This window comes from Paroedura picta, chromosome 1 (assembly GCF_049243985.1).
Source record: "Paroedura picta isolate Pp20150507F chromosome 1, Ppicta_v3.0, whole genome shotgun sequence".
NCBI lineage: Eukaryota > Metazoa > Chordata > Lepidosauria > Squamata > Gekkonidae > Paroedura > Paroedura picta.
This window is the reverse complement of record NC_135369.1, coordinates 136435100-136456674: the sequence shown is the minus strand read 5'-3', so window position 1 is coordinate 136456674 and position 21575 is coordinate 136435100. Positions and strand designations below refer to the sequence as shown.

The following is a 21575-nucleotide window of genomic DNA, read 5'->3' as shown; positions in this document are numbered from 1 at the left end:
ATTAAAAAGAGATGACAGTGGATTAGACCATAAGTAAGAAGCCAAATTAGTAAAACAAGGCTATCAAAAATGCTTGTAAAAGCAAATATTTACGCATCACAGTATCTATTTCTCCAGTACCAGTGGCTTTTATTGTATTTTGAGAAAATTTAGAACTTCTACTTAAATATGGTGCTTTCTGGTACTTTTTAGATAACATCATTTTCACAGTGAGTTCTGCAATCAGTAATTTAGGCCACATTCTGAGCATGCCTGCAAATCACATACAAATCAGCACAATCATGTTTAGTAATAGCATATGAATAATATGATAGTGCTCTGGTCATATGACACTACTGGTAATCCTAAAACCTACAAAGAGAAGCACCCAGAAAATAGTCACTGATGTACATTCTTGAGGCATGCAGGCAGCCAGACATTAATCTGTCATCCATCAACTATGAAGCTTGGCTGCAAGACTTGGACCTAATCATTCTCATCTTACAAAAGTGGGTGTTTGGCTCTGCGCACTTTATATTATTGGAGCAGTTTTATGCCTACCTGCTCAGCCAGCTTCTGGGTTTGAAGCTGAATATCTGACTTGGATTGCTTGCTGCCAAGCACAGAACTTACAAAATACTGGAAACCAGAAGATCGCCTAGGGGAGAAAGAACACAATTAAAATAAATGCTTCAGAACCAGCAGTTCTTCGGCACGAAGAGACAAGTCTCCTGACAGTCTACAGTTAAGCATGTCTAGCAATATGTGTGACAAAGCAAAGGAGACCTTTGCACGTAACTGACAATGCTCAGCACCCTTCTACCTTCAATGGCATGGTAGGCACTTGCTTGCTTGGGAGAGGAATGGGAAGGCGACTATAAGCCGCTTTGAGCCTCCTTCGGGTAGGGAAAAGCGGCATATAAGAACCAACTCTTCTTCTTCTTCTTCTTCTTGCCTGATTGGAGGGGATGGTAGTAATGGGCGGAGATGGTGCAAATGAGCCAGACCTTTGTTCAGCAAGACGTTTACATGAGGACTGAAGGTCTGGAGACCCTATGATTTGTGGTATATATCAGCCTGATGGGCTAGGAATTGGGAAGTTGTTTTGGTGGGAGCAAAGTGTTTGGGCATTATGGTTCATATTAGGGGACCAAGGCCATTCACACAGGGAATGGTAGTGTCAACAACTGTGCCACTGATTTGGGCTTCCTCCTCACATCTTTTCAGGGTAACAGGGTGGGGGGGTCACACATCACCCCACTTCTATCTCATGCAGTGTCCAATATTATAGATATATTTGCTTCCTATCACTTTTCTATCTTGATCCTATGCAAACTTATTAAGAATGAAGTCTTGCTAAGTTCAGTGAAGCTTGCTCTGAAAGAAATGTGCATCAGTATGCAAGCACAAAATTTCATTCCACGGGAAGTTAGCTGCATATAAGCCCCGAGATTTCAGTAGGCTTTAGAGTGCTTAACTTTGCATGGAATCAGGGCCCTACAGTGCAATCCTAAACAGAATTAAACCCTTCTAAGTCTATTGCACTCAGTGGGCTTAGAAGGGTATAAATGCTGCTGAGGGTTACACTGCCAGTTGTTTAGGCAGTAGAGTTTGCATGTCAAAATGTGACAAATTTATTTGTAACTTTATCCATTTAAAAACTGAAGTATTTATTCTAGATCTAAGGCTTTGACTGCTCTGACCTGGTGAGCCTGATCTCATCAAAACTCAGAAGCTAAGCAAGGCAGGCTCTGGCTAGTATTTGAATGGGCGACCTCTAAAAAATACCAGATGACATGGAGGCAGGCAATGAGAACCAACTCTGAACATCTCTTGCCCTGTAAACCCTATGGATTTGATGTAAGCCATGTGACTAGACAGCAGTTTCCACTACCAAGGCTTTTACTAATGAAAACATTAGCAGTGCCTCGAATTCTTATAATTTAGTTCATACAGTTCTATAAAATCCTGATTTTTCCCCATAATAAGAATGCAAAGGGTTACTAAACAATTCAAATAATTAGAATACAAAATATTCTACCTATTTTTTGATACTGGAATGGCATGTATTGACTTTATCAAGATATCTGGAGGCATCTCTAGAACATTCGAAAGCTAGATTTGAAACAGAAGACCAAATTTAGTTAAGCAGAAATCGACAGATGAAAACCAAGAATGTCTGATACAGAATGTAATGTTCCATCTTAACAAAACTGACGGATAGACTCCTGGAGCTTACAATGCTAAACTTATGCAGGTGCACATGGAAGCCTCCTGCTCAGAGATTTCATTGGAATGGACAGCCCCACATGTATTCTTCTTTGCATCCCTTTCCAATGAAATGGAGTCGGAAGGGTGGGAAGATTCTCTGACTGTTGAATAGCCAGTCATATCAATCAAGGCTTAAGAACAGCAGGAATGACAATTAATGTGAATCCGTTTGTCTGTTCTGTATGTTCTTCCCATAATGACTTTTTAAAGCTGAAAAGCCATTTACAAGTATATAGAAAGAATAAACAGACCAGCCTTTTACTGGAAAAGTGGTAGGAAAGCTTTTTCAATTACACAAAACTCATCAGTAGATGGGGGTAGAAAGACAGTTAATGTACTAAATAGTTCTTATGCTCCTATTCTTAAATTCAAGGCCACTTACAAGATAATGACGACCAAAAGAATATACGAAACAATAAAAACATCAGTAACAGCATCAGTCCAGACAAAATGACAAAAGTGGTATTCAGTGTAGGTAGAATGAATGGGGGAACAGTATCACAGTAGCAAGGTCCATCCCACCTTACATGTATTAATTGCAAAATGTACAAGCAATTTCCAATGAACAGGTGTGGGTCAGGGCAGAGCTTGGCACCAGTTTCAAACTTCCCCTCCATATACGAACACGTTTCACCCACACTGAATGTCTGACTAGCATCTCAGCACAATAAGGAGAACTCAATTAAAATTCAATTTAAAAGGAGTATCTCACACTGCTGCAAAAACATAAAAGCAAGTTGGATCTCCCAATTTCTTCTGTTAACACAATGTCAGAAGGATGGAGCTGTAAGTAAACAAGTTTTCTTGCTGGCACTCTGACTTTACATAGTATAACAAAATATTCTGCAAGTTCTCTGGAAAGTTCTTTAAGCACTCTCGGGTGCATTTCATCCGGCCCAGGGGATTTGAACTCATCCAGTGCAGCTAAATGCCTCTCAACAACCTCTCTGTCCATGTCAACCTGCCACCCAGACACTATCCTTTGGCTACGGCCATCTCTAGATGTGCCTAAACCCTTTGACCTGTGGGAAAAAACAGATGTAAAATAGGCGCTGAACCTTTCTGCTTTCTGTGCATCCTCCGTTAGAGTTTGTCCATCGGCACCCAACAGTGGGCCTATAGCACCAGGCCAAAAATACAATAGAGTATGTCAGTCAGTAACCTTTTATTGGCATAAAGAGTATGTCTTTCTCAACCAATTTATTAGAAGTAAACTGCTAATATATCTAGGACCTTCACAGTAGTATTGTGGAAAGTCTCATGCCACAGGGCAGCCTTTCTCTACTTTTTTACTGTTGAGAAACCCCTGAAACATTCTTCGGGCTTCGAGAAACCCCAGAAGTGGCATGATGATGCAGAACATGGTTGGGAAGCATAGCTGTTTATGTGCCCACCCAGGGCCATGCCCCTTCCCACCCTCTCTAGGCCCATCATTGGGCATTTTGATCATTGGGCATCATTGGTCAACATGGCCATACGTGGTCATATCACCCGATAAATGTTTAACACATTTTTAAAATACATCAATTCCATCCATTCAGGAAATGCTTTTGTGGCTGTCAAGAAACCCCAGAGTTTCATGAAATCCAAATTGAGAAAGCCCATACTAGGTATATTAGCAGACATATTGCTCTATTGTTTTCTGACCTGGTGCTATACATGATACTTTTATATTCAATTATTATACTTTGTATATTTAGTGGGCCCCACTTACCTTTTTTTTTTTACTCGGACTTTACATGACAGAGAAATTACATTGCCAGTGGTTGGACCTTAACTACTGGGTGGGCTGGACAAAGGATCTTCCAAATATATGACTGCCTGGTTATGAATGGCTTTAAAGAGAGCCAGTGTGCTAGAATGAAATCTGGCAGTCCCAGGTTCAAATACCCACTCTGCCATGAAACTCTCTGGGTGACCCTGGGCCAGTGACTCTCTATTTCAGTTTTACCTACGACACAGGTCTGTTGTGTGTTTAAAGGAAAAAACAGGAAAAAACATAGTTCTGAGCTTTTTAGAAGAAGAGTTGTAATTTATAAAAAGGACAAATACCAGCACCTTAAATTTAACCCAGAAGCAATATAGTAAAGACATCTCCACATGAAGAAGCAAGCAAACCTGGCAAAATTAAATGTATCTAGAAATGAAAAGTCAAGTTGCAGATGAAAAACAGGCACTCCTGGCTATCATTCTCATCAGTGTATGCCCAGGATTTTAATGTGACACAGTCATAGAAGTACCACCTTAACCATGCAAATCCACACCCTCCAGAACTGCCATGTCACTTATGGCATTCTTAACTGTGATGTGCTTTATTATCACTAATGCATCAATTCTACAAGCCAGACAGACTGCATGTTGTAGAAGTTAAGGGTATCAGACTAGGATCTGGGGGACCCAGGTTTGAATCCCCATTCTGTCATGGAAGCTTACTGAGTGAGCCAGTCTCTTTCCCTTTCTCAGCCTAAGCTACCTGCCTAGGTTGTTATGAGGATAAAACACAAGAATGGAAAATGATGTAAGCTGTTTTGAGTGTCCATTAAGTAGAAGGGTGGAATACAAAGAAGGTTAAATATATTTTAAGCCATTTCATCCAAATAGTATGTACAGTATTTGCTAGCGTATAAGACTACTTTCCCCCCCCCCTGAAAAACATGCCTCCAAGTGGGGGGGTTGTCTTATACGCCAGGTGCACTTCAGTTGGGATAGACATAGCTGCCCATAGTGACCCATAGTACTGTATTTTGAGTGGATATGTTGGGGGGTCGTCTTATACGCCGGCAAATACGGTAATAATTTTGATGGAAAGATATCATTCTTTGTATTCTGGGCCTTTGACTGTCATTCATGTCTTTGTAATATGAAGCTTCATTTCTGCTCTGGATGGTGATAACCCCTGCTTGGTACACTGAAAGCTGTTCAGCTGAGAGCAGTTTCAGTAATTCAGTCCAATAATTTCCAAGTCCTTTCAAATGAGTGCATTTATTTTAATTGACTACTTTTATTTCATCAGTATATTCTTTATTTTTTCAAATCTATTACCTGCAAACTATTTTTTTTAAAGATTGGAGATATGAATAGGCAAGTCATTTTTTAAAATACAGCAAGGAGATGCAGCCAAGACAAGAGCCTGACTGAATACCGACTCCTATCTGTTTATTCTCAGGTAAAGCTCCTTGAGCCTTGCTCTCAAAAGCACATGTTTAGGGCTGGACAGTGAAACAGGCTATGACATATTAGTCTTAACTAGGCAAGCTACTGGTTGTAGCATTGGGATGACCGAAAAACTACAAGGATTAACAGTACCATCTCATACAGAGTCACACCATTAAGACTGTACTTTTGGCTTCTGGACCTTGTACATACTGATCCTATGCCTACTCTGATGATTTCCCGGTATTCAACAGAGCTTCCTCCTAGACTTGTGTACTAAGCAGCTCCAGGAAACCACACGAATCAATGAAGAATAAACCATGTCAGTGCGAGGAAACCATTTCCCAGTTGGGTTCCAACCAAATTCACTGTTCTTTTTCCAGCACGATGTTGACACTACCAGCATTGTGAAGAGATTAAGGGAGGCGATCTCTAAAGTGGAGAACCGGGTTTGATTCCCCACTCCTCCACATGCAGCCAGGTAGAGCTGTTCTTGCAGGGCACTTCTCTTATAGCTCTCTCAGCCCCACCTACCTGACAGGGCATTTGTTGTGGCGAGAGGAATGGAAAGGTGTTTGTAAACTGCTCTGGGACTCCTTCGGGTAGTGAAAAGAGGCATAAAAAAAAGTCTCTCTCAGATGACATTTAGTTCCAGCTGAGCTTTTTAAAGCTGCCCTCTTTCCCCGTCCTTTCCTGCCGCCAGCCACACTGCAGCAGGGACGCGTAATGCTCTTCCTAAGCTCCAAGTAAAGTGCTGGACGACACCCACTGCATCCGGGCAGAGAGGGAAGAGGCCTGCAACCCTCACAGGCTGACGGTTATTAGACAGGGAGAACACACTACCTGAGCAGCGATATGCCTCCGAAAACGACTGGCCGCCATGGCAGCTCGGCTAGCTCTCCAGTTCCTCTCCCCGCGCCGCTGTTCGTGGGCCAGCCCACACAGGGCGGAGTCTCCCGCTGTTAGTCGGGTCCTACCACGTGCCAAAGAATTCGCCCCGAAGAGAGCCTGGGGGTGGGGCTGGAGCTCTCGCGGAAGACCAATGGGAGCGGGTAGAACCGTCTTCCGAAGGGACGCTCATTGCGCGCGACGACAGGAAGAGCCTGGCAATTGGCCTTCAGAAGGGCGCATGCGTTCTGCGGCGAAGGGGGCGGGGACGTTTCGCCAGCTCCGGTCCATGAAGGCGGGTCCCCGTCGGGACTGAGGCGTCTACCATGAGCACGTGCTCGGTCTCCAAGGTGAGTCGGGAAGGCGGCCCAGTGTTTTCCGCGTCCTGGGGGCGACCACGTTTTGATTTATAGTTTGTGTTGCGGTGGGGATCCCATTTCTGTTTGACTCCGTAACTGCACGCGCAGCGATGGTTATGGCCGGGTTGGGCATGCGCGCGTGCGCTCAGGCAAGCTCCTGGCTTGTTTTGGTCTCTCTCTGCGTCTTCTCTTAGGGCGTTTTGTCAGGGTGATAGCCGAATGGCATAAGTAAGGTTCTTTTGCCCAGCCCCAATGAATCACTGATATTTTTCTGCAACATAGGAGAACAATCTGTGTGGAGAACAATAGGATTACATCGTCTTAAGTAGCCTGAGGTCTCTACCTCCCTGAAACACCTTACAGCCCTTATGCCAGCCTTCCAGGAATTGCTGGCAGGGATCTGGGTCTCTTCCTGGCATCAAGGTTTGCAGATCGTAATGGCTTACTCATGCCTTCTGGCCTTGGTGCACAAGATAAGACCGGCATGGCCCTGCTCAAAACACTCCCTCCTCCAGCTCATAGGTAGACTGGTCTTTTGATAAGAACCAAGGGTCAAAAACAGTCAAACCAATATGCAGAACTATAGTCAATCTCTAGTAACTGAATTATCATTGAGAAGGTTGCACACATTTTCTTTACCACCAGGCCATCAATCTCTCTTCTTGTGACTTTCTCAGCATTTTCAGCTTGCTGAGATGTGGAAAAAATATCCTATTTGCCCCCTCCTAGGGGCTAAAATGATTGCAATCTTCCTGTGTGTTGGTGGGGATGAAAACTATTAAGCCTAAATTAAATTTAGCAATCATGAACTTTTAGCTCACCGCCTGGCCGATGCCAGGATCAGAGGGAATGATCTCCTTTCTCCGGAATTAGGAGAGGTCATCAAGCTGTCACTAACCGGCTTGTGGAGTCACCCAGGGGGCAATTCTCTCTCCAACTCTATTTAACATCTTTATGTGCCCTCTTGCCCAACTGGTGTGGAGGTTTGGGCTGGGTTGTCACCAGCATGCTGATGACACCCAGCTCTTCCTCCTGATGGATGGTTGCCCTGACTCTTCCTCAGAAACATTAGCCAGTTGCCTGGAAGCGGTGACGGGGTGGCTCAAGCAGAGTCTGAAGCTCAACCCTTCAAAGACAGAGGTCCTGTGGCTGGGAAGGAAAGGCTGGAGCGAGGAAGTGCAGCTAACAGTGGCCCACTCCACCAGAAACCTGGGAGTGATACTTGATGCCTCCCTCTCAATGGAGGCTCAGATCACGACAGTAGCACGGCTGGCATTTTACCAACTTGGCCAAGCTAAACCACTAGCACCCTACTTGGTCCCGGAACACCTGGCCACAGTGATCCACATGACGATGACCTCTAGGCTGGACTTCTGTAACTCGTTTTATGCTGGCCTGTCCTTATCCTTGATCTGAAAACTGCAATTGATCCAGAACACGGCTGCCAGGGTCCTCACAGCAACACCTCGGAGGTCCCACATCCAGCCCATCATCCAGCAGCTGCGCTAGTTCCTGGCTGAATTCCGGATCAGGCTTAGGGTTTCGGCTATCATCTTTAAGGCTATATGCTGTCTGGGGCCAGTATACCTGAGGGATTGTCCCTCTGCCTACACCCCTCAAAGAGCCTTGCACTCTGCTACTTCCAACCTCCTGGTGGTCCCTGGCCCCAAGGAAGCCCGCTTGACCTCAACCAGGGCCAGAGCTTTCTCCATTCTGGCCCCCACCTGGTGGAATGAGCTCCCAAAGGAGAACGGCTCTGGCAGAACCGAAACAGTTCCTCAGGACCTGCAAAAGGGAGCTCCTCCTCCTTGAGGTCGACCCAATCCATCGCTTCCAATTGGCCCCCAAGCCCCCCCCCATCCTACTATGACTCCTACTAATCTGCCTAATTGGGCACCAGGTCCCAGTAAGAGTTGAGCTGAGGCTCTTTTGCAGTTCCATCATTCTCTAATGTTATTATTGTTATCACGTTAAAGTTATTGCTGTTATCACCTGTTGCTACCATATGTTATATGTATCTTTTTCCTGTTTCCTGTAAACCACCCTGAGGCTTTGGGGAGGGTGGTATATAAATATAATAAATAAACAAACAGTTGCTCAGACAGCCAAATTTTGTAAGAGTTGCAGATGGAGACCTATTTCTAAAAACTTCTATTGAAGAACACTACTTCAGCCCAATTATTCCAGTTAACATTTAAACTGTCTGCTTTTCAAATCTAGTTTCAATACTCATTCCCAATTTACGTGCAGTCAATAACTTTTTCAGCAAACTCTCAAAGGCCAAATTTATCCTAAATAACTGTTGGAAATATTCACATTCTTGTGGAAAAAGCAGGATGTTGGGCCGAATTGCCAAAATGTACTTCAGAGGATTCTTCAGTAATATAAGCATAGGTGGTAACTAGTACCTCAAATTAGGTAGAGTCTGGGAGTCCTATTCAAAATACAAAAAGAAGATATTTACATAAGCACAATAATTCTATAAACAATATAATACGCATACAATATCAAGCTCCAGGAAAACAATCAGAAGTTGGGTGTGGGGAACAGCAGCTTCCCCAATATCCCAATAGGTTAAATAAACAATCAGCACATATGAAAGAGAGATCTTGGCTAATGGAGTCAGTTGAGCCACTGTTATCAAAGATCAAATACAAATAGAATATTCAATTGGAGGGGAAGTAAGAGCCATTCACTTTTAAAGTTTCCAATCAAGAGTTCAAAGGGGTTTATATGCCAAAGTCTTTGCAATTTATATATCTCTTACACACTTTTCTCAGTAAGTTTATACACAGGACACCTTTTGCTTCCCACTTCTTCTTTACCTCTTTCTCCTGCTCCACGTATCTTCAGCAATTATGGCACCAAGAAGTGTGGGTGGAACCCCCCCCATCAGTCCCATCCTCTCAGAGAGAGAGACGGAGATCCCCTGAGGGAGAAGTGGAGGACACAGGAGGAGGGACCCTGCACATCTAGTGCTGCAAGAGGTTTGTAATTGCTATATTATTAGTCATGGAAACATGGGCAAGTGTGGCATAGCTATCCACACATCTGTACACACCATCTTCTTACTTTCCCCAGTTTGGTGCAGTAGTTAGGAGTGCGGGATGCTAATCTGACATGCCAGGTTTGATTCTGCACTCCCCCACACGCAGCCAGCTGGGTGACCTTGGGCTTGCTACGGCACTTATAAAACTATTCTAACCGAGCACTGATATCAGGGCTCTTTCAGCCTCACCCACCTCATAGGGTGTCTGTTGTGGGGAGAGGAAAGGGAAGGCGACTGTAAGCCGCTTTGAGCCTCCTTCGGGTAGAGAAAAGCGGCATATAAGAACCAACTCTTCTTATTTCAGCAGAAACCCAAGTAGCCAGCCGTCAGGACCTGTATGCTACCATCGCCTCCTTGGAGGAGAGAGGCATGTCAGCCTGTAAGTAGAAGAAGAAGAGTTGGTTCTTATATGCCACTTTTCTCTACTCGAAGGAGGCTGAAAGCAGCTTATAGTCCCACTTGTGATGGAAAGCTTTTGTTAAATGCTTGCCCACATTATTGTCTGGCCTCCATTGTTGACAGTGTACAAACATTTTCCCTTTCTTTCCTCAGTGCGCACCATGAAGAGAAGACTGGATGTGATGGGGACCTGGAGGAAGAAGGCGTAGGGCGGCTAGGTTAGACGGACAACTGAGGAAACTGAGGTAGAGGGGGGGCAGTAAGAGAAATGAGGGGGGAAGGAGCGTAGACAGTATGGGGGTAAGTGTTCTGTTGTTAATGAGGATGGCGTGTGGGGTGTGTGCTGTTTTGTTATTTATTTGATGTGTTTCATGTTGGGGAGGGGAGGGAGGGAGAGAGGGTAGGTAGGTTTAATGTTGTATAATTAAAACTTTTAAATAAAAATCTTCATTGTTAAAAGGAAGGAGCCTCCTGTGTCTTCTTGATTTCCCCCTGTAAAAACAAAACTCTCCCACCAACACCCACATCTAGTTCAACCCCTGCACTATGCAGGACACTCACAACCCTATTGCTCATTCACTGTAACCTGCTACCCCCTTAAACCTTCACAAAATCAGCCTCTCCGTCAGATGGCTATCCAGCCTCTGTTTAAAAATTTCCAAAGGTGGAGAACCCACCACCTCCCAAGGAAGCCTGTTCCACTGAGAAACCGCTCTAACTGTCAGGAACTTCTTCCGGATATATAGATGGAATTTCTTTTGAATTAATTTCATCCCATTTGCTTCTGGTCTGTCCCTCTGTGGCAATAGAGAATAACTCTGCTCCATCCTCTGCATCAGGGGTAGTCAACCTGTAGTCCTCCAGATGTTCATGGACTACAGCGTTTGCTGGCAGGGGCTCATGGGAATTGTAGTCCATGGACATCTGGAGGACCACAGGTTGACTACACCTTCTCTACATGGCAGTCTTTTAAATACTTGAAGACCGTAATCAGATCCCGTCTCAGTTGTCTCCTCTCCAGGCTAAACAGACCAAGCTCCCCCAACCTTTCCTCATACGTCTTGGTCTCCAAGCCCCTCACCATCTTTGTTGTCCTCCTCTGGACAAGCTCCAATTTGTCTACATCCCTCTTCAACTGTGGTGACCAAAACTGAACAAGTGAGGCTGAACCAGAGCAAAGTACAGCGGCACCATCACCTGTGATCTGGACATGATATTCCGTTTGATACAGCCCAAAATCCCATTTGCCTTTTTAGCCACTGAGTCAGACTGCTGACTCATGTTCAATGTATGGTGTACTAAGACTTCTAGATCCTTTTCGTACATACTACTGGCTAGACAAGTCTCCCCCATCCTATATTGGTGTAGATGGTTTTTCCTACCAGTTTAGTATTGTTTGCAAATTTAATAAGTACCCCCTTGACATTGTGTTTGGATGCGGCAGCGAAATATTTTTAAAGGTGCAGTTTTCTTACTACAGAGGGGTAGTTATGAGAGGAAACTTCATCTGTTGAATATCTGGCAGCTACTCAGTATAAAAGTTATGCTGTGGAATGAGAGATTGTGCTTCCCAACAATCCAATTACTACTGCTGCCTATATAAATTTACTATTAAAATTATATATGCTTACATATACAATAACAAACAACTGATCTTATCCATGGTTCCTCTTAATATTTGTGAAACTGGCCGGTGGGGTGGAGTGTGCCTAGGGTGCCCAAGTTGGAATAGGGCCAATCAGGGTGTGGCCAGTCCGGCCCTACAGCTCCCGCCCTCTGTGTTGGTCGCCAGCTGTTCTGCACGTCTCAACACAGATGTGCCTGCCCACCAAGGCGAGCATGTCTGCCCCACTTGCCCACTCCATGCAGAGACCTGCACCGCTTGCCACGTCAACTAGGGCCCGACTCAGGAATACCCGATGAAGACCTTTCAGTTCTGAAACACCATTGTCTACCGATGCCACTGATGAGGAGGTGGTGCCAACGGCGTCCACTCTATGGTGGCAACCCCTACCATAATGTGCTGTTGCCACACTCTGCATCCAACTCTTTGTGGGCCAAGGCGCCTGTGAACAGGGCACATTGGAGAGAACTGCTGCCTGATCATTGCTGATCTGTGCTGCGTCTGCACAGCACCACGAAAGGAGGTAGACCCATGCCTCCCATACACTCCCTCCAACTGTGCCGGCCAGGCCACCACCAGGAGATCCAAATATGACCTTTGCTGATGGTCAGGAATGTCTTAAGTGTAGTTGTAAGAAGGTAGATATAAAACTGTTTTTACTTTTGCTTAGATGTAGTTGATTTATATTCATTTATATATAATCTACCTTTCTTCCCAGTGGGAACCCAAAGCCATGTCCATTCTTCTTTTAACATCTGAGGGTGAGGGCATATATATATAGTTCCCCCCCCCCCCCGTTCAAAAATATTTGGGACCTTTGAAATTCTGGTACATGATAAGCATGAGAGAAGATGCCCCAGAGAAGCTCATCTTGTAGAAATTGTGGCATTATTTCCTATTACAACTATAGTTTGTAAGAATATCAGTTGTCACTGTTTTGTATAGTTGTTAAGCTGAATCATAACCAGCATGTATTCTGGCCCAGGCTGACCAAAGTTACCAAAAATTTCACTCAGAACGTCTGGAGGTGCCATTGTGGGCAAACGGCGATAGCACATACATACAGTGTAGCACTAATACAAAGAACCCTGTTGGGTTCTTGGTAGACTAATCACTGTTCCTTCATATTGTAATTGTTACAAACTGAAAGTGAAAGATGTGCCCATCCAAGGGCAATTGTCATCATGCAAATGATTTTGGAAGTGATGTTCTGATACCCAGTTTTGTTGACCCCAAGGTTTCATGAAGCCCCTGTTGAGAAAGTCCAAAGAGTCTGAAAGTAGCATATAATCATCTACTCTTCCTTGCCTCACAAAAGGCACCTTGTTAGGTAGGTGGGGCTAAGATAGTTCCAAGAGAACTGTGTCTTGCCCAAGGTCAGTCATGTGAAGGAGTGGGGCTTCAAACTGAGATCCAAAGGAAATTGTGTTGTGCCCTCAGTGGTCGGTCCTGTAGTCAGGGGGGCCTTTGGCCCATGAAATTGTCCTTGGGGGTTGTTGCTGTTGATGCTACCTCAGGGAACTGGGCCTGTGGTGAAGTCTATATCTGGCCTGCCATCGAATCTTTGTTGAGGATACTGCATGGCTGTGATGATTGGTAACAGCCATACAGAAAGTGTAGGGATGCAAAGAATGGACTGGCTGCTTGTATTTCTTGATTGGCAAAAGGACGTTGTCTGTTTTGGCAGAAAAGAGGGAAGGCCTTTGATTGCTCTGGTGGCTGGACTGTGCAATCCCCATTGTGTGCCTGCACAGAAGACTGAAGATGAAGGGCTGGATTTGTTCCTTTTTAAAGGCCTTAGATTAGGAATATGATGTGTGTGGGCACTAGCCCTTCAAACTTTGAGAGAAGTCTTATATTGAAGCAATAGGGTCTCCTGAATTTGGAGCTGACCTGTTGCCTGAACTTCCAGGTTTAGGAACCAAGATAAAATAATTTTGGGAAGCAGTCATTACATACCATTTCTAGTTTAGACAAGGGTTTACCTTCACTGCAACTGCATGTGTTTGTGACCTAAATTAGGAATGATAACAGCAGATCTAAGCTCTCTCAAACTATGTAGAAGGAGAATAAATGGTCAGCAGAACAATTTTACATCTCTGCCTAGGAGTTTTGTTGTACTTCAAAGTACATCTCATGTCTGTATTTTTTAATTATGTGGTCTAATTTTGTTGCATTGTTCATTGGATGTTTTATACTGTCTGGTTGCAATAGTTTTATATTTTATCATTCTCCTCTAATGTCAGTGAGAAAGTTGTGCTATAAATGAAATGGGGGGGGGAACTAACTCTCAGAAAATAACTCAAACTTTTGAGCTTAAATGTTTTGCTAGAGTGCAGATTACTGTACTGAAAGTGCTGGTTCTTAATATAGAAGGCTGATTGTGGGGGAGTGATACAGTCAAGGTGTTCTTCACCTTTAGACTCCCAAAGGTTGCGACCCTAAGAATGTACACTTAGTGCAATAAAGACTGTTCATTTCTAATATTATTTATGCATCATATTGTAAACAGATATTTTAAAATCTATTTGTGGGGCATACTAGAGTCCATTTAAGGAGCCTCTTTTAAAATTAGACTATTTCACACATTACTTTCTACTAGCTGTTAAAAATGTACGTCACTTGTAAATGTTAGCTTATTTTTATGCCAGTTTTCAGAGAGTCAATATGGAGTTTGTACAGTTGATTCAAAAACTACCATAATTGCAGCATCCATTTCTTCTGTTTTCATTTTTGTTAGAATGCTGATGGTTCATAAAAACACGAGTCACTGCATCGTTTATTAAATGTCATCCTAAATTAGAAATATCCTTAACCAGGTAGAGAATGGTGCTTCAGACTGAGCAACTAGATTACTGTACAAGCCTTTCTATACCTGTGGGAAAAAGAAGTGAATCATGGAGATGCAATTTTAGTTTTTAATTGGTAAACTAAAACAGCCATCAAATCTGGGTTAATAAACGGCTGTTTAATGTGGGATTAAGTGTAAAATATTTGTGACGTCCTGATAATTTTAGGCCAGGAATCCTGAATCTTGAGAAAACATCATGGTTCCTTTGTTTCTTGTTTCTTTGTAGGGCTGCTTTGTGTTCAAGCCAAAGTCTAAGAAGAGGAAGATATCTTCAGTAGGTTAGTATGGATGAGTATGTGATAGATCTTTCTTAGAGACTTCCTGTCCTGTTAATCATGTTGGTTTGCATAATTCCACACACTTTTAAAGCAGTTTGTGGCAGTTGGTGGATAGAACAAAAAGCAGGGCTTTAAAGGAATTGTGTCTCTTAAAACCCTTGCTTTCGGTTCCCAGCAAAAGCCCACACACAGCTGAGGTACTCTAATGTTTGGCTATTTTTCTGGCTATCTTCTGCAGTCTCTTGAAAGTTTAAAGGGACTACACAAGACAGTCCAAAGCAGTCTGCTCCCCCCTCAGCTGTTTTTCAAGGTTTCTGCAAACCTTGTTTAATGAGACTGCAGTCCGTATGAATGCAGGTTGTGAGGCCAGCTTGGTTCATGAACAAACTTCCCAGTTTGATTTGTACTTTGGCCACAAATTGTGTTTTCCTGGTTTGTGTCCATCCCTAATCATGCTATAGACTCATGGTATAACGTTTAATTGTTTTCAGTATTGCCACAGTTTGAAAAATGGTCACCCCTCTTGCTTCAGCTCTATGAATTACTGATTTCTATGAAAATCTCTATTCTTTTGACTACTGACTGACTGTACAGATTTTTTGTCAGAGTACATGTCTGCCTGTGAAGGGGAGGTTTCTAGGTGGGCCTGGCAGAGTCAGAGGTATATATCCTGCCACTCACCCTTTCCTCTTCCATAAGTGCAGTTCTACAGAGGATTGGGGTTGAATTCATTCATTCATTCATTCATTCATTCATTCATTCATTCAGTATTTAGATTTATTAACTGCTGCTCCTGATCATGCTGCTCAAAACAGTTTGCAATAAAACCCCAAACAGTATGAAAATACACTATTGGCAGCAAAATCCCATCTGTTCCTTCTCAACCTACCAGTGTAGTCCCAGTTTGTACCACCTACTGCCCAGAAGGAAGGGCATCCAAAGGGCTCATAAAGGTGGGCCCCAGAACAATTTCCTTGTTCCTTTTCACTGCATTCCACTGACCTACAATTATGCCCCTCTGCATGGATCCCATAACCCAAGGAATGATCTTTCTGGGTGTCGGAAGGAACTGCAGGGGAAAAAGAAGGAACTGCAGGAATGTAGAGGAATGCTGGGAAATTTCATGTGTCTTCTGCATCTCAGACACATCCTTTCCAGTTCCTTTTTACTCCCAGGAGTTTTATCATTTCTTTTATTTAATTCCTCCAAACCTCTGTCCCCTGCCTCAGGGGGGGGGGTGTAGAGGGAAGGGAACAGTCAGCAGTATTTTTAATTTACTTTAAAAAAATTATGTGTCTTACTCATTGCTCTTCCACTGATTTTAATCTACCTAGATCCTGTTAATTTGAATTTTTAAAAGTGTCTTAGGGTCAGAGGAGTTGGTGACGGATTTTTAGTGCCTCGTTGAAAACAATGCCACATCTCAGGAAATAGAAAGCAACACATCTCATGGTGGATTCCAATAGTAGTTTCCCTTCATGACTACACATGTTTAATGTGGGGCAATCTTGACACCCTTGGGGAGAGGTGTGTGTGAAATATGCCATTCTTCCCAAGCCTACACTCCTTTTACTTTAAACTGCCCAGCTCTTCCTCCTAATCTTCCTCCTCCTCAAAATTGCAAGAGAAGAATTGATACAATAAGGCTGTCCAGCATCCAACTTTGGATTAGTATGAGTGAACCCTTCAGTCAAAACTCAGAGTAAAATGGTCTTGGCCTGATGCCTAAAGGTGGTGGGCATCCAAAAAAAAATAGTGCCCTGAGAAGAGGGTCTTAACTGGTCAGGGCAGGAGAAGGCATTCCTTCAAGAACTCTGGCTTCAAAGGGCCTTGAAACAAGAATTAGATTTCTGAATTGAAATTAGATATAAATGGATATCACTGTGTACTTTCTTCATCACAGGAATTACATATTCCTTGTATCCTGGAACCTGTTTTAAAAAGAGTGAGCATGATGACCATCTTTTTTCTAATCACTTGCTTTTCTAGCTGATTATTTTTGTGAAGGTAATAATGACTCGGAGGACAGTGAGCTACGATTCAATACTTCTCAGTCTTTATGGAAACGGATAACATCTGAAACAGAGGTAAGTGCTCTGCTTTTAATTCTAAGCATGGAACTGACTATCAGTGTGGTCTTGGAAATACTCTGAGGGAAACAATGGTGTTTCTTTTTCTTTTTAAAATTTGTAATGGGGTGGGTGAAGAGTACTTACTTTTCCCAGTGATTTTTTAATTTGTTTTATTAAATTCTATATTGTATTTTTGTTTTTACTGTAAACCGCCACGAGCTGGACTGGCTCTGGGTGTGGTGGGGACAGATGTAAACATAAATAAACAAATAATATTTGTTTGCTAACTTTCCACTGCGGTACATCCATATTGGCTGTGAGGAATGGACTTCACAGGAAGGCAGATAGCTGATGGGAGGCTATAAAATATTGATGCTCATTCTATGACTCTGACAGCCATATTCATAATTACCATCAACCAGAAGGGCTACATGACTACTGTATGTCCATTGTGTCACCCCACCGAACACTATTAATATTAAATATGTAACACCAACTTATCCAACGTCCTGAGCATGTAGGGTCTTTACTTGTAGGGTCTTTACTTTTCACTGCTGTGTGTCTGGATTGATGGGAAGAAGAAGAAGAAAAGTTGGTTCTTATATGCCGCTTTTCTCTACCTGAAGGAGGCTCAAAGCGGCTTACAGTCGCCTTCCCATTCCTCTCCCCACAACAGACACCCTGTGGGGTGGGTGAGGCTGAGAGAGCCCTGATATCACTGCTCAGTCAGAACAGCTTTATCAGTGCTGTGGTGAGCCCAACGTCATCTAGCTGGCTGCATGTGGGGGAGTGAAGAATCGAACCCGGCATGCTAGATTAGAAGTCTGTACTCCTAACTGCTACATCAAAGGACTTCCATCTTTGCCTTCTTTCTCTCTTCTCAGCATGAGGTGCCCAGAGGAGAGCAAGCTTGTCATGGAGAAAGAATAGTAAAACAATCAGAACCCCACTGCGATCAGTTTTTTCCCCCTTGGATGGCTGTCATGGTATTGGCTTTAATGCCTCTTCTCTAAGGTCAACTCCTCCTGACAGGGATCTCAGTCGTTGGCTGAGACCATGGAGGGTGCAGAGAAGTGTACATATGTGAGGTTGTTAGAAAGCATGCACCCTTCCATCCCTGGCATGAGGATTGTAGCTTAGGGAGGCTTGCCACTACCTGTCCCTCAATTCATCTAGTGTTTCAAGATGGAAACCATGTGTAAGCCACATGTTTGACTCAGCAATCACTTTGCCAACCTTCCTGGAACGTGAAGTGCTGCTAGACTGGGGAATGGTGCTCAAAAGAGCCACAGGTGGAACAGTGGAAGTCATGTGTGGCTTCTGAGCCATTGACTATTGCTACCCTAGAGCAATTTTTGTATATGCTTTTTTCTACAGGGAAGATAAATAAAGCTTGCAGGCAGTTTTTTTGGGCCATTATATGGCACAAATAACTGAAGTTTACAGTCCTATACACAATTATTTGGGAAGCAGCTTCCATTGCAAAACTGAGAGCTATATTGGAGTATACTCAGGCAGGATCAGCTGCAGCCCTCCTATTACACTTAGTTGGATATAAATCCCACTGAAATTAATGGGACTTGCCTCCAAAAAACTGCAGCTAGGATGTGACTTTCCTGATAGCTGGGTGTGGGCAAGTTATCTCATTAGTAATGTTTATGGGTGAACTTGGAAGGTTTGTGGGAAATTTTAAATTTATATTTTACTAGCCGAAAGGCCCATTGGATTCAGGAATGCAATGGGTGCTGGCGGGCAACGGCAGGTAGAGCGGGCTAAGGGGGGGGACGTACTGGAGGTAACCTCAGCGTTGGTGGCGAGGAGGTTGTTGGTGGCCAAGCTGCCGAGAAGGTAGGCGAGCGGCAGCAGGTGTGCAGGGGCTGGAGGCTGGCAGAGAGGGCGGTGGCCGGGCAGTCGTGGGGGTCGCGGTGTGTCCTTGCTGTGCAGAGAGCGGCCAGGGAGCATGGCACTGGCAGTGAGGGCCATCAGGAGGGCCTGGTCCGCTGGCAGGCGGGCAGAGGGCAGTGCGGCTCCACGGGCGGGAAGGGCTCTGTCAAGGCAGAGGCCCCGGGCCGTGGGGTATCTCTGGCAAGAAGGTGTGTGTGGAGTGGTGACTCTGTGGCGGGGAGACGGAAGGCTGCGTGACTCCCTGCACCCTGGAAGGGGGTGAGTTAGCCAAGCGGAGCCCTCGGTGGCCCGGGGTGTGTGAGACTTGGTGAGCGGCACTACGGGGCTGGGGCAGGTGGGCGCTCTAGGGGCCATCCCAATCCAGAGGTGCCAGCCTTGCTGGGTGCATCCAGATTGGCCCGCTGCCTGTGGATTGGGTGCGTCTGGATTGGGCTGCTGGGGAGCCGGGCGCTCTAAGGGCTGTCCCTGGAAGATTATCAACCTTTCCCTTGTAACAGAAGACTTCCTGAGGTGCTAAAGTGGATAACCTGCTGCTGAACAAATCTCTACACCTGTGAGAGCCTGACAACTACCGACCTGTTTTGCAGTAGTACTCGTAGAAAAAAATGGTTGAAAGGGTTGTCATGGATCAAATATCAGCATTCCTGGAAGAAGTTTCAGTCCTAGACCCATCCCAGTCAGGTTTCCAGTCTGGCCATGGGGTAGAAACAGTGCTAGTCACCCTGATGGACAACTGCCATCACCAGTTGTGCCAAGGCGGATCAGTGCTTCTTGTACTATTAGACCTTTCAACAGTGTTTGACACAGTCAATCATGAGCTTTTAGCTCATCACCTCACCGAAGCCAGAGTACAGGGGATGGACCTTCAGTGGCTGATCTCCTTTCTCTGGGGTCGGGGACAGAGGGTAGCAGTAGGAGAGTTCATCAAACCGGTACCAACATACATGTGTAGTTTCACAGGGAGTGATCCTCTCTCCTATCCTGTTTAACATCTTCATGCGCTCTCTTGCCCAGTTGGTATGGAAGTTCGGGCTGGGATGCCATCAATATGTGGATGACACCCAGCTCTTCCTCCTGATGGATGACCGCCCTCATTCTCCCCCAGAAGCATTAACCAGCTGCCTGGAAGCCGTGACGAAGCAGTTCAAGCAGTGTTGTCTGAAGCTCAATTCTTCAAAGACAGTGGTCCTATGGCTGGGCAGGAAGGGTCCAAGTGAGGAAGTGTGGTTGCCCAAACTGGATGGCGTGCAGCTATCAGTGGCTTGCTTCACCAGGATCCTGAGAGTGATCCTCTAAGCTTCCGTCTCAGTGGAGGCCCAAGTCACAAGAGTAGTGCAGCTGGCATTCTGTCACCTTCGCCAAGCCAAACTAGGTAAAGGTAAAGGTAAAGGTATCCCCTGTGCAAGCACCGAGTCATGTCTGACCCTTGGGGTGACGCCCTCTAGCGTTTTCATGGCAGACTCAATACGGGGTGGTTTGCCAGTGCCTTCCCCAGTCATGACCGTTTACCCCCCAGCAAGCTGGGTACTCATTTTACCGACCTCGGAAGGATGGAAGGCTGAGTCAACCTTGAGCCGGCTGCTGGGATTGAACTCCCAGCCTTATGGGCAAAGCTTTCAGACGGCTGCCTTACCACTCTGCGCCACAAGAGGCTCTTAAGCCAAACTACTAGAGCCCTATTTGGCCCCGGAACACCTAGCCACAGCGATTCATGCGACTGTTTCCTCTAGGCAAGACTTCTACAACTTGCTCTATGCAGGCCTTCCTTTAACTTTGATCCAGAAACTACAGTTGGTCCAGAAATCAGAGGCCAGGGTTCTCACAGCAACACCATAGAGATCCTACATGTGGCCTCCAACTATTGCAGTGGTTACCTGTTGAATTCCAGATCAGGCTTTAGGGTTTGGTAATTACCTTCAAGGCCGTATATGGTCTGGGCCCAGTGTACCTGAGGGCCCTACGCCCCTCAAAGAGGTCTGTGCTCTGCCACCTCCAACTAGCTAGGGATCCCTGACCGCTAGACCTCAACCAGGGCCATAGTCTTCTCTGTCCTGGCCCGCACCTGGTGGAATAAGCTCCCAGTGGAGATCAGAGCCCTAATGGAACTTAAACAGTTCCGCAGGGCCTACAAAAGGGAAGTCCTCCACTGGGCATTTGGTTGAGGTAAGCCAAAGCTAAACAACATCTACTGTGCACCCAAAAATTCCCTCAGTTGAACCCGTATACCTGAACTGACTAACCTTGGGTCTGTTAGATCATTTACTTTGTTCCAATGTTGTCTTCTCTGCTTACTGCAATTATTATTATTGCTATAGTCACTGAGTTTGATGTATTGTCCTTGTTATTGCGTTATGTGTAAACCTCCCTGAGCCTTAGCGGAGGGCAGTATATAAATGTTATAAATAAAAAAATGGGCCTACACATAAAATTTAAGAAAAAACATTTCAATTGCTGTTGTCATCGGGGGTTATCTCTATGTTGGGAGACTTGAGACTATTCTGAAAACAGGTGGATAATTGCTTGGTGTATCCAGGTGGGAGTGTGGTCTCTTTATCATAGTGCAAATTCCTGTCTTGTATCAAACTAGGTGAAATAATTGATTTTATCTAGCCATCAGCTGATGCCTGAAAAGATGGCTTTTGTTTGTACTAGTACTACAAAACAGTGTTTTTTCTATTATTTTGTAACAGAGCCAGCATGGTATAGTGGTTAGGAGCGCTGATTTCTAATCTGGTGAGCCAGGTTTG

At 44.6% G+C, this 21575-nt stretch overlaps 2 protein-coding genes across 4 annotated transcripts in view; one reads left to right on the top strand and one right to left on the bottom strand.

Moving 5' to 3' along the window:
* RARS2 (arginyl-tRNA synthetase 2, mitochondrial) overlaps nucleotides 1-6452 on the bottom strand; it is a 31459-nt gene extending 25007 nt beyond the window's left edge. For both annotated transcript variants that reach the window (XM_077304842.1, XM_077304850.1), the window contains exons 1-3: nucleotides 6247-6452; nucleotides 2021-2094; nucleotides 541-637 (exon numbers count right to left, since the gene is read on the bottom strand). In XM_077304842.1, the coding sequence (XP_077160957.1) occupies nucleotides 541-637; nucleotides 2021-2094; nucleotides 6247-6285 (210 nt within the window). In that variant the 5' untranslated portion in view covers nucleotides 6286-6452. The remainder of the gene's footprint in view (nucleotides 1-540; nucleotides 638-2020; nucleotides 2095-6246) is intronic.
* Nucleotides 6453-6495: 43 nt separating this feature from the next.
* Nucleotides 6496-21575, top strand: part of ORC3 (origin recognition complex subunit 3) — a 47761-nt gene continuing 32681 nt past the window's right edge. For both annotated transcript variants that reach the window (XM_077304804.1, XM_077304803.1), the window contains exons 1-3: nucleotides 6496-6641; nucleotides 14800-14851; nucleotides 16841-16938. In XM_077304804.1, coding sequence (XP_077160919.1) covers nucleotides 6618-6641; nucleotides 14800-14851; nucleotides 16841-16938 — 174 coding nt within the window. In that variant the 5' untranslated portion in view covers nucleotides 6496-6617. The remainder of the gene's footprint in view (nucleotides 6642-14799; nucleotides 14852-16840; nucleotides 16939-21575) is intronic.